Source organism: Camelus bactrianus, chromosome 8 (genome assembly GCF_048773025.1).
Source record: "Camelus bactrianus isolate YW-2024 breed Bactrian camel chromosome 8, ASM4877302v1, whole genome shotgun sequence".
In the NCBI taxonomy this organism is placed as follows: domain Eukaryota; kingdom Metazoa; phylum Chordata; class Mammalia; order Artiodactyla; family Camelidae; genus Camelus; species Camelus bactrianus.
This window is the reverse complement of record NC_133546.1, coordinates 37,627,466-37,641,091: the sequence shown is the minus strand read 5'-3', so window position 1 is coordinate 37,641,091 and position 13,626 is coordinate 37,627,466. Positions and strand designations below refer to the sequence as shown.

The following is a 13,626-nucleotide window of genomic DNA, read 5'->3' as shown; positions in this document are numbered from 1 at the left end:
TAACATTAATACCCAATACTTTCAAATATATAAAGCAACATTAAAAACTGCTACCATAGGTTTAGTAGAGGACAGTAAGGATAATTTACTAGTATGTCAATAACTTATATAAAAGCTTGTATAAAATGTTTGCAGGCATCTGAATATTTTAATTCTTTCTATTGTTTTTCCTTTTTTAACCTCTAATTTGCTATGTTTGAAGAGTTTGGCTAAGAAAAGCAAATTTACACTTGTGAAGTTATGATCATTCTGAAAAATTCTGAATTGTTCATAATTTTTTGGTATTTTCAAAGAGCTATAAACTGAGTTTATTGATTAAGAACCACAATAATGCCTACTTAATGTCCTTAGATATTTCTGGAATATGTTTCCAATCATCCTCTCGTTCTTAAGCTGAAAAAATTAGAAAGCTTTTATAAAGGACAGAGGCATCAACAATTAATTGGGTTTTTTTTAGAACAAGCCAGCGTATAGTGGAAAACTTGCCTGGAAGGCTGGGTAAAGACAGTGTGGGTGGGGGTCAGATCTCACCCTGCTGAAGGACACTCTGACAAAGTCGCATCTTGTTTGGATGATGGCAGAGGAAAGGGTTGATCCTAAATCACTATGATGTTACAAAAGAGAATTAATTAATGGAGATTTCATTGTGTTTCAAACCCCTTTTACTTATTTTGTAGGAGATGAATCAAGGCGTTCCCATTTCAGTTACTAATAGATTTAACTTCAATAAGATTGTTTTTATTTCAACGGACACTTTACGTTTATAACAATTTAGAAAAAAGTGACTATGTTGTGAAGTACAGTTCTGAAGTACAGTTCAATTAATTTTGACAATAATCATATCTTATTTGGGTTCTTATTTCTATCCTAATCAGCATATATGTCAAAAAGTCTGGATTAATACAGAAATCATGCCCAAATTCTTACTATGTTCTCTGTGACTGTTAAAAAAATTTCTAAATGTAGCCTTATTTCATCAAAATTGAGACAAATATCTTTGTTGCTTATTTTAAAATATATTAAAGAAAATGGCATTAAATGTGTTTATGTATTTCTTTTTTATTATGTCAGCCAAATTCTTTATTACACAATGAGGAAACCCAGAGTCAGAATATGATCTAATGGATTTCACCATTTTATCTCTTCTGTCTTTTTTTTTTATCTCATATTCTTTTCCATTATAGGTAATTACAAGATACTGAATATAGTTCCCTGTGCTATACAGTAGGTCCTTGTTGTACATGTATTCATGTATTTCTAATTGCTTTTGATAGAGAGAATAAAGTTGAATATAAAGAGTAGGTAAAACTTTCTTTTCTTCCATAGTAGAAAGAAATTAGGGAGGTATGAGGACATAGTTTTGCTTGAGAAGTATCAAAATTTCACAGAACATCTCTAGACTCAAGATTTGATTCCTCTAGGTCAGGAATTGGCACATTACAGCCGGTTTCTGTAAATTAAGTTTTACTGGAACACGGCCACATGGATTCATTGCCTGTGGCTGCTTTCACACTACCACAGCAGAGGCCGGCAGCTGCCACAGAAACTGCACGGCCCACAAAGCCAAAAATATTTATTGTCTGGTCTTTTGCAGAAAAAGTTTGCTGACCTCTGCCCTAGATATCTAGAAAAATATTCAAAGATATTTAGCTCTCTGTTAACTTATTTTAAGGAACAAATTGGGTATGGGTTTGATGTGAAAATAAATCTCATTTTTTCTCTTCATATGTAAAGAAAAAAAGTTCAATGAGTATTTGAATGGAATATTACTTTGAAGCTGAATTTCTGCATATCTGAGTATATGTAAGTAGAAGAACAGCTTTGCCAATTCTTAGGAAAGGAATTTACTCCATTTTGTTTTAAATCTTTTAACTATTAAAATGCAAAATATGTTTTGAATCTATGAATCTTCACAACTATCTAATACTTTTAAGAAGTCAATTGATACTACTTTTTTGAAAAATAAGCTAGTTTAACACAAGAAGAATTACATTTTATATTTATTTCCATTTTATCATAGTCAACTAGTTAATAGTTATTAAAAATGTTACTATATCTTTCAAAATAAACATTAAAATAATGAATTTTATGTTTGAGATGTAAAATCTTGCTTGGCTTTAAAATAAAACATATGCTTATTAATACAATGTGGTAGATGTATGCACATACACAAATGAATGGCTGAGAGTTAGAAGCTTTTGTTACCCAGATACAAAACAGATCTTACTGAATGTCCAAGTGTATTTTTTATGTCATAAGTTAAAGCTTTAAAGCGGTGATGATGTTTATGCAAAACCAAAAGCGCAACATGCCCTGGTGTACAAACTATAAGTGCCGCTAACTTACATTGTTGATAGATTTATGCAAAGCTTCACCCAGAGAGTGCCGCTATGAAAAGGGAAATATTCAGAATAAATAAAGGGAATAAAGGGAAACATTCAGAAATCAACTAAGTGAAAGAAAGAGGGACAAAAAGCGAGAGTAAAACACAGAATATTAATTATAATAAGCTCAAGAAAAATTAGGTTGAAAACAGTTCTGAGAAAGAAATAAGACAAAAAGAAATTTAAGACATACAGTCCAAATTATCCACCATCCCTTAAAATAGTGTCTGATGGTTGTGGGCTGGCAGACTTACCTATGCAAGGTACCAAAGGCTAGTACTTGTAAACCAGAGTTCAGCTTTTAAGATAATGATTCTTGAAGTACCTAGAAGAAACAGCCCTGTTCTAAATCCTTCCCCCCAAAGAAATCTACAACATGTAATAATGCTTCCAAGCACCACACTGAGCACTGGAGTAGGTTCTCAACGGATTTCTGTTACGAGAAGTGAGTGGATGAGAACTGAAGGACTAACTTGACTGACTGCATAATTTGGGGGCCAGAAACAAATATGAGGTAATCACTGAAAATGTCAAGATTTAATAATAATCTAGTTTTATACTTGGGGGAAAGGAAGAAGAGATGCCTTAATATATTTCAACCCTGTTTTCTATAGGACATATTTGGTAAAATTATGTATGATCTGAGTTCATTTTTTAGAAGTTCATTGAAATGTTGAATGGTAAACCATTGGAAAAACACACACCCTCCCTCCCCCAAATATGGGGAAAATGTGATTTCATTTTCAATTGCCTTACTTTCTTGCCTCAACAAAATACAAAATAGTATTTTAAATTTATATTACTAATTTAAATAAAAAAGCTCCTGTAAAATGGTTTTTACTTTGGACACTAATCAAGTTTTCATAAAGAAACATAGTTATTTTTTATCATAATGTGATTATTCCTTGGTGTGTCATAACTAAAGCTAATTTTTATTTGGTAAACAATTTTTTTTACTGATAACTTAAGACTACTATAGGATATAGTTTACTCTATATAACAGAAGCATATTTGGAACATTTGCTCCACTCTATTCTATTCTCCAGAACAGTATGGCCATTCTAACAATACTGATTATTCCAATCCAAGAACATAGTATCTTTCCATCTGTTTGTGTCGTCTTCAGTTTCTTTCATCAGTGTCTTACTGTTTTCCAAGTACACGTCTTTTGCCTCCTTAGCTAGGTTTATTCCTAGGTATTTTACTTTTTTTGATAGGTTGCTTTGTAGGTATTTGATTCTTTTGATTAATTTTGTATCCTGCAACTTTACTGAATTCATTGATGAGCTCTAGTAGTTTCTGGTGGTGTCTTTAGGATTTTCTATGTATAGTATCATGTCACCTGCAAACAGTGACAGTTTCACTTCTTATTTTCCAATTTGGATTCCTTTTATTTCTTTTTCTTCTGTGATTGCTGTGGCTAGGACTTCCAAAACTATGTTGAATGAAAGTGGTGAGAGAGGGCATCCTTGTCTTGTTACTGATGTTAGAGGAAATGCCTTCAGCTTTTCACCACTGAGTATGATGTCAGCTGTGGGTTTGTCATATATAGTCTTTGTTATGTTGAGGTATGTTTCCTCTATGCCCACTTTCCAGAGAATTTATATCATAAATGGATACTGAATTTTATCAAAAGCTTTTTCTGCATCTACTAAGATGATCATATGGTTTTTATTCTTCAGTTTGTTAATGTGGTGTATCACATTGATTTGTGGATATTGAAAAATCCTTGCATCCCTGGGATAAATCCCACTTGATTATGGTGTATGATCCTTTTAATATAGTGTTGGATCAGTTTGCTAGTATTTTGTTGAGGATTGAGGATTTTTGCATCTATGTTCATCGGTGATACTGGCCTATAATTTTCTTTTTTTTGTAATATCTTTTTCTGAATTTGGTATCAGGGTGATACCAAAATCAGAGGTGTTCCTTCCTCTGTAATTTTTTGGAATAGTTTCAGAAGGATAGGATTTAGATAATTCTTGACACCTGTCAGAGACTAGGTCTTTAAATAACTTTATAATCATACATCCACTGAACTCTTTCAAATTTAAAATATTTTAATTCTTTTTTTGTAATTTTGTCTTATGAAATGGAAATAGATTAAACTGATTTATTACTATAATGCTATCTAGAAGTTCTTCAGTATTTTTCAGGTGTGTTCTGGGCCCCGGGACTTCTGCAGGCACACACTGCCTGCATTTCATTATAGTCTTACTACAGTATTTTGCACAACAGATATATATATATATACATATGCCCAGTACACATTAATAACTGCCCAGTATTTTAACATCTCTTTTAAAGCTAGGTATAGATATCATAGTCCTGTCTTTTCACTCTTGTCTCCTAAAGGTGCCAATATAAAAACTGGATAGACAAATACTAAAAGGGGAGGTCTGGGCAGGAAAAATAAAACTAAGTATTTTTAGACTTGCAAATTAATTCAGAAAACAATTTAGTACTATTTATTTTAGAAGAAAAATCTCAAGTAGAAAAATAATAACGTAAGTCTGATAAAAGAGGATATAATATAGCTAAAGTAAGACTGTCATTAATTTTTTCTGACTGAAGAAAATTAAAAACAAACTTCCATATTTACTAAGGAAAATATGGCAAATTAACTTTGAATCCAGGAACTGAAAGAGGAAGGATGAAGTATAACAGATGTTGGTTGGGTTTTAGTACTTTCATTCCGTTCTGCATTTTCTGAGAAAGCAAATTTGAATCATGCTGGCTATTCCCACTCTGTTCTAGCTGGTTCTTCTCTTTTCTTCATATTATTTCCTTTCATCTCCTTGCTTCTTCTTCCCTTGACCTCTCTCTTCCTTACCCAAGCCACCTCTTTTCCCAGGGTTCAGGCTGGGTCTCTCATATTAGTCTTACATAGTTTCCAGGTCTCTGAAGCTGTTCTTCCATTAAAAGACAGTACTGTTACTCATTTAAAACAGGCATAAAACTCATGAAAACATCATCTTTTTTTCGATAGCAAGAAATACAGTTTCTAAAGAGAGAATTTCTTTATCTGATATAAAACTTCTTAAGAGTTAAGAGATGGAGCCAGCAGAATGAGTACTTAGCTTCTAGTGCCAAATTTACTCAAAAATTTTGTGTTCTAAATAGTCTAGACCAGTGCTGTCTAATAGACTTATAATTGAGAGTCACATGTGTAATTTTAATTTTTAGTAGCCATTTAAAAAAAAGGTTAAATTATTTTTAGGTGTATATTTAACCCAATATATCCCAAACACTAGTACCAATATGTAATTATATACAAAATACTAGTGAGACACCCCATATTCTTTTTTTACACATTTATTTCAATGCTCTGTTTCTTAACTCATGTCATTGTTCTTTCCTACCAAGTGTGAAAAATTCCAAAATATCCTGTGATTGTAAAATCAGTACATCTAATATCAAACTTACCATCTCACCCGCCTCAGTGAAGCAGCTTGCCGTGACCTCCCTGACTCAGACCATGATCTCCTTTTCATTATCCTGGTTTCAAATCCTGAGTCAGCTTTAACATCTCCTTCTCCTTTACCAAAGTATTGCATCAAATTACATGATTTGTTCCTTTATAATTTCTCTTGTTTAATTCTCAGTGAAATAAACCTAATTCAGGTCCTAATTAGGCAGAATTATTTGTATTTCATATATTTGACAGCCTCCTCTTGGGATGCAGTGCCTTGGTTTTTCCTCACTCTGTTCAACAACTACTGAGTGCTTACTATACGCCAGGCACAGTTTACACGCCAGGAATCCCACTCTGGTGGAACTACATTCTAACAGGGAAGAGAATCAGTATAATGCCATGGGGGTAACATGTTTTGAAGAAACACTAAGTAAAATAAGGAGAGAGAGTGACAGAGGTGCTATTTTGGAGAAAGTAATCAAAGAAGATCTTTTTGAAGAGTTAAAATTTGAGCAGAGAATTGAACAAAGTAAAGGAACAAGCCATGCAGATCTGGAGAAAGTGGATTCCATGTGGAGGGACTGGAAGAGGCAGAGGCCCTGAGATGAATTAAACGTGGTGTGGGTGGTCCAGAAACTCCAAGCAGTCCATTATGACAGTAAAAAAAAGGAAGGGAGAGAGTGGCAGGAGATGACACTGACCATGCAGCCCGGGGCCACAGTAAGAGTGTGGATTGTGTTCTCAAGGCGATGGGAAGTTACGGGGAATTTGAAGCAGAAGGGTAACATGACCCCACTTAATATTTTGAGAGTATCTCTCTGGCTGGTTGGAAAATAATCTGTAGGTGGGCAAGAGGAGAAGTAGGGAGACTGAAGGTTCCAGGGGCGGTGCAGAAGAGAACTACAAATGGCTTAGACTAGGGTGGCAGTGCATTTGAGAGTATCTCTCTGGCTGGTTGGAAAATAATCTGTAGGTGGGCAAGAGGAGAAGTAGGGAGACTGAAGGTTCCAGGGGCGGTGCAGAAGAGAACTACAAATGGCTTAGACTAGGGTGGCAGTGCAGGAAGTGGTGAGAGATGGGCAGATCCTGGGTGGACTTGGAAGGCAGAGCAGCAGATATAAACAGCTAAATGGACTTGTGGCCTCTAAGTTCAAAATGGAGACTCAGACGTAAAGCACAAAATTCCACAGCTCTGAATGTCTGAATGATCTGTGTGTCTCTCAGATTTCTCAGTCCACTGATCTGAATGAGGACACTGGAATATGAAGTCATACTGGACCCCAAATAAATCTGTCTTGAAAAAGGTGAACTGAAGAAACACATGATGGCAGTTTAGGATCACAAACAGAAATATGATCACAGAGGAATCTACATAATCACTTTTCTTTAGACAGAGTTGAAGAGTAAGAACGTAGTTCTTTTGCCTTAAATGAATTCAAAAATACACACCAATTAGCCCAGGAAGCATAATTATTAGTTTTGGACTAAAGTGTAATCATTGGATAGCAAAAAAGAACACAATGAAATATTAAAAGAAAACTAAAAGATACAAAATTAGACTCTGATTGGAGCAAACAATAAAAATAGTAGCGTTTTGGAAATTTTCATAAAGTAAAAAGCATCTTCAGTAAAAAGCATTAAAGAAAACGTGAATTTCTTATGCTTCTCTACACCCACTTTCTCATACGTAACCCATGAAGGTTAGTTTATATCAAATTTAACTCTCAAAGAGTTTAAATTCATGCAAAAGACAAATAATTTTATTTCTTCTTTGCTCTAAGTCGGATGAAATATGTGTAAGCTAAGGCACAAAAACAGACTCGTGTTCATTTTACTCAGAAATAGTTAAAACATGTTAAAAAGCAGGTCCTCTGATACCTTTCACAACACATGCTTCTCCCTAAGCCTTGGCTGTTCCAATTCTATTCTCCACTCTTACCCTCTTAATGTCACAAAGCCCAAGCCAGGTCTGTTTTCCCTAAGTGCGTGCAGAGGGTGCCGGCAGTGCTGGGTGAGTGGAGTGAACGGGCTGTAGGGGGCGGGGCCGGGGGCGGAGGGTCTGGGGAGCAGAGCTGAGCAGGCGTCAGAGCACACACTCTAGGAAACTCTGAAAGAGTCAAGAGAACAAGATCCAAAGGGCCAAAAAGGGGCTTCTGGCCAAAACAAAGTTCCCCTAGAAAGATTGCAAGAATGTTTGTCATCGCATGTCTACAAAGAGTGAAACTTCCAACATGATGCCCACTCACTGTAATGTGTTTCTGTTCAGTTTGTTTTCTTAACTTTCTTCAGGTACAAACCATCCAGGCGTGCAGCCGCTATCTGCCAGCTTGTCTACGGTAACGTGTATGCCCTACACATTCTAAAAGTGGGGAGATAGGAAGATACTGAAATTTTGGAAATGGACTGAAGCAGCACAGAACAGTTTTACCTTTGGAGGCTATTAATTCTTGGTTATCTTGATATTTATGGTTAATCTGCTTTGAAAACTGACTCTTTCTAAAGCTGGCAAAAATTGGAGCCACATGTAATAAATTATTTTAAAATACTAGAACTAAAACAAGATGCAAAGCATTATGTCCTCTCAGGCATGAATAACGTAGACCAGACATCCCCCCAAAAAAGGAAAGAAAAGAATGCCATAATATCAGAGAAGTATGAATGAAATCTGACAATTTAACAGAAGAGAGAATAAATGAATAATGAAAAAAATAATTTGATAGAAAACAGGTGAGGGAGGTGGTGGGCCCTCTTTACAGTGCCAAGTCCGGTTAGAAAATGTCTATGTCAATACTTTCCGACTGAAAAACAAGGAAGATTTTTAAGGATGTGTTCCAGTTTTATCATACAATTGAACTAATTAAATCTTCCTAAGTACAGAAAGAACATCACAGAGGGGTAGTACCACTTACCCAGGAAAATCTGTCCTTCTAGTTCTCCAGGTAGGAATGTAAAATAAGTACACAGGAGGTAGCTAACAAGCAATGCTAACATGGTGACCAACTATAATGAGAGCTGTTTTCCTGTTTTTATCTGAGTCTCAAGGGTTTCAAATTTATTCACAAAAGCTTATAAATATTCATGTATGTATACCCCCTTTTCAGGGTAACATTGTAAGTTATCACGAAATACTACACACAAATTGGCAGACCCCAAGTACTCTTGAAAGACAGTGCACGTATGTACCTATGTAATAAATAATCTTACAAAAAGCCTATCCTGTTTATTTTGAAATTCATCATGATCACAAATGGAAAGATAATAGTGGATTTCTGGCACTAAATTACTGAGCTGCTTCTTATCCAAGTTCTGCACTTGCTTATCTACTGGTGACTCATGCAGTCAGTCCCATTTAATTACTGGCTTTGCAGGAGAATGTTAAGAATTCACAAATTTAGAAGTTGTGTAAATGAGTGAAAATGTGCAAAGTCTTTTAATTATAGTTATAAGTGCTCTGGAAATAAAGTGAGCCTGACATAAGAAGATAGATTTAGAAATACTACCACCTTTCATTTATGTCATTCTGAAGCAAAACAGGGAGCATCCTGTTGGTGAGAAAGCAGTAAACTGCTCATTTCTGGTAAGTGGTTTTGGGAAATCAGGGTAACATGTAATAAATTTTACCTTCCATTGCCCAAATGGTATCTAATGGCTTGGAAAAAGATGTTATACTTTCAAAAAATAAAACTCTTCCATTAAAAATCTTTAATGTGCTCAGTTCAAGTTATTAAACCAAAAAAACTGTAAGTGCTTCTCAGTATTTAGGACCACAGATGTAACCTCATTAGTGAGCACAGTTTCATGTGTTTAAGAATATGTCATCTTGATTTTATACATTTAAAAAATTTTAAGTTTGCCCTACGAAAAATGACAAAATACAGTGAATTAACACACAATGTTATTTCTATTTCTTTGGCTAGGGAACCTTCATAATCTACAGGCTATTAATTACCTGGTTTAAGAGATCTTCTACTTTCTTCTGCCATGAATCCCTGGCTGCATTTTTCTCTCGCTCTTTTAACTGCAAAAGTTGAGACATTGCTGACTTTTTATCCTCTTCATGTTGAAGCCTTAACTCTTCACGAAGTTTAGAACACTCTTGTCTGAAATAAAACAAATGCATTTAATTTGTAAAGAGAATTATTCCTCTCATAATGGTAGTATAGTTGTTCACAGGTTTTCCAAGCGTTTAATTAATCCTCAAAAGCCAACTCAGAATAAGAGGTGACTATTTTATAGTTAAGAACCATAAGGTAAATTGGTAACTTACCCAAGATCACTGAGTTACCAAATGATCAATAGCAGACTAGGTACTAAAACAATAAGTCTTCTGACCTCAGGTCAGTAATCTGCCTGTGTTATAGTCAAGGAAATGAAATCAAAAGTCATCTGCATTTAAGCAGAAAAAAAAATTCCAATTTCTCTGCATTTCATCATGGGAAAAATTAATTAAAAATGCTGCTAGTATGTCTTCAACAATAAGACAATATAAGCCACATAATAGAGAAACATTTTTTGCATGTCTTTGTAGATAAGATTCCATGACAGAGTGAAGAATGTACCTAAGGTTTTCAGTCCATTTTATCTCTAGGTCGTGGGCCATTCTGTCCACTCTGAGCTTTTCTTCCTCCTTCATGGCAGCAAGCGTCTCTTCATGCTGCTGCCTTTCTTGTTCTAGCTCACCCTGCAGAATAAAAACTTTTCAATGATGATTAGTCTTCAAAAGCAAAGTCACTGCTGCTTATTTCAAATAAGCAGAGTGCTTGCATTAGAACTTAAATTCTTACAGCACAATAACTGATAGTGCTATCTATGACAATTATTCGAGATTTTCTGACAATAAAATTATGGTACCCATTTTATATTTTAAATGTCCCTGAGCAAACTATATTTTATTAAGGTTTGTAAGTTTACAAGTTATTCTACATGGTTTAAAGTCAGTGTTAAATTAATAATCTTAACTAAACTTTCCATATCACGGTATCTAACAATTCAATTATCTTTAAGGGTACACACATTACATAGGAAGATACATTACTTAAATTCATTCACATTCATATCAAAAGTATACTATCTGCTCAAAGCTTAAGCATTACAGTCATACTTCACTGACATGACTGAAGTAACTGTGAGAAATTTAGGCTTCTGACTACTTTTATTATGTAACTTGAAACCAGTGGTCCATGGGGTTAGTGTTATAGTAATACAATATGATATATATGAAATCTCTGTAGAGTAGCATAAATCAAGTGGTTTTCTGGAGCTTAGGCTGGACATGAAATGTTTGGACAACACTGGCAACCATCGATCCTTGCCAGCAGTGTAGGTGCTCTTAGGGGACAAGAGAAAAGAGACAGATGATGGTCCATCCTGTCACCCACTTGCTAATAACACGTGTTGTAGCATTGTTGAGGGGCATATCCAGATTAACAAGAAAGCAGCAAGTCAATGCTGCAACTGCCACTCTACACAGTTGATCTGGCTATTAAACAGTCAGTACTGAAACCTGAATTCAGCCACCTTAGCCAACTGTCATTTTCACTAAGTACTTGGCCTCTAGGAATTATTTTTTTTCCACCAAAGACAGTGATGAATGGAGAACTACTTAAAAAGTATTTCTTTTACTGAATGCAAAGCACTTGATTAAACATTATTGTGGGAGGGGAAAGAGGTAAAGAAAATACTTGCTTTTAAGGAGCTTACCCAAAGTTATGGTAAGCCGTGACGCAGCACCTGCATTTTCTTGATTGCATTTGTCCAGCAGGACAGAAAATGAACAGTTGATAAGACTTTGCTTAAAATTTTTATTATGTTCTACTATTTGATGGAAGGACAATGTAAACATAGGCAAAGACCTTAAAGAAATGAAACTGAATCCAATTCTAAGCAAAAAAAAACTGAACATTAATAAAAGGCAACACTTAATAGAAGCCTTACTATTTTGCTAAGCACTGTGCTGTAATGGTTTACCTCATTCAGTTATGACAGTAGCAGTGTAAGTGTATCATTATCCCCAGTCCCTCCTGCATTGTGTGGATGAGGAAATTAAGGCTTAGAATAAGTAACGTGCCCAAAGTTACACACTAAGTGGTAGGTCCAGAATTCACATGCAACCAATCTGACAGCAGAGCCCATGCTTTAAATCATCTCTCTGAAGGAGAAAATCAGAAATCTCTGGCTCCTACCCTCCTAGTTGTACGCATTCACTTCTCTACCTTTTAAGGCAGCCTAAATATTTGGTCCGCTTCATGGGATGGAAGGGGAAACACAGATCCTTTCTGAAATCTGTATGTCTCAGAGAATCATTCAGTTGCTATACATGAGAGGTCAAACTCTTACCAGTAAAAGAATTGTGCATACTAAACGTTAAGAGTTGAACTGTGTATTCAAAAAGACACGTAGAAGTCCAAACCCCAGCACCTATGACTGTGATCTTATTTGGAGATAGTTGAAGTCACATTGGAGCAGGGTGAGCCCTTAATTCAGTATGACAGGTATCCTTATAAGCAGCTGTGAGGACACAGGAAGAATGCTGTAGGGAAGACAAGAGAAGTTGTGCTGCCACAAGCCAAGGAATGCCTGGGGCTCCTGGGAGCCAGGAAAGGCAAGGAAGGATCCTCTCAAGAGGTCTTTAGAAGGAAGAATGGCCCCGGTAACACCTTGACTTTGAGCTTTCACTCTTCAGAACTGCGAGAGAAGAAATCTCTGTTGTTTTAAGCCACCTGGTTTGACGTACTTTGTTCTGGCAGCCCTAGGAAACTAAAGCACTATTAAAGGCAACATTTACAGCAAACCTTAAGCAAAGCAAATAAATTATATTTTTACCTTGCTGATGTTTAGATTACAGCGGAATAATGACATTACCTCAACATTTAACAGAGCATCCTTGGTCTCCTTCAGCCTGTTTTTAGTCAAGTCAAGCTCATTCTGAAGTCTTTCCTGGGAGTCCTGAAGACTTGCAATGAGTCCTTCCGCAGAGCCAAGACCTTGCTCACTTTTGCTTACCAGATCTCGGAGGCGGCCAATCTGCAAGTAAGTACAGGGCTTTGAACATGCCTCAGTATAATTAACTAGCAAAACAGTGATGTTTGTTTTCTTAAAGTCTTTTTTTTTATTGTAATTTTACTAAATAGATCTTTCTTGATGATTCTGGAAGAAGCATTCAACATGACAGCCTTCATCTGTTGTTGTTTTTTATTTTAAAGACTTCTGTATTTATGATTTCCCTTTGTCAAGACAACCATGTAAATAAATGGATACCTCAAGCTCCTGAGAATTCCTGGTTCTAGCATATAATCAAATACTTATAAAAAGGAACTGAAGCAAGATAGATTACACCCAAGATTGAGGAAAAAAGTACTTTTTAGATAAAAAGATTTAAAAGCCTGCTCTTTAAAACTGAATCACTTGTATTTCATACGAGCCCTGTTCTATCTATTTATAAAAGTGACAGATATAGGTCAATATTTATATGCTGGTAAATGCATCTTAAATTAAGATAACTTGTGATTTCTGTGTTTCCACAAAAATCTGTATCATGAAATTGTTGAGTTGAATTTATATATTCTTGAAATTAGGAGCAAATATACAATTTGCTGATTAAGCAGATTCATACACTCACAGCAATGACAACTAAGATTAATAAATGAAATACTTTATCTAGGAAAATGCTATGATGTAAAAATCTCATTTTTATAGAACAGTTAAGCTTATCCAAACTCTACAGAAGTGACAATTGGTAATTTAAAACTAATGCCTGAATACTTCTCACTGTAAGTACACATCACAAAGAAAACTATGAAAATCCTTTTTTAACCCCTTCTCTGACCT

General features: G+C 35.3%; 1 protein-coding gene across 5 annotated transcripts in view; it reads right to left on the bottom strand.

Annotated features, from left to right (window-relative positions):
- The window catches only part of FAM184A (family with sequence similarity 184 member A), an 88,753-nt gene that overhangs the window by 25,850 nt on the left and 49,277 nt on the right, over window positions 1-13,626 (bottom strand). For all 5 annotated transcript variants that reach the window (XR_012508648.1, XM_074368424.1, XM_074368423.1 and 2 more), the window contains exons 7-9: window positions 12,661-12,822; window positions 10,359-10,480; window positions 9,749-9,899 (exon numbers count right to left, since the gene is read on the bottom strand). Coding sequence is in view for 4 of the 5 variants with exons in the window: in XM_074368424.1 (XP_074224525.1) it covers window positions 9,749-9,899; window positions 10,359-10,480; window positions 12,661-12,822 (435 nt within the window). In the remaining variant the exon portion in view is untranslated. The remainder of the gene's footprint in view (window positions 1-9,748; window positions 9,900-10,358; window positions 10,481-12,660; window positions 12,823-13,626) is intronic.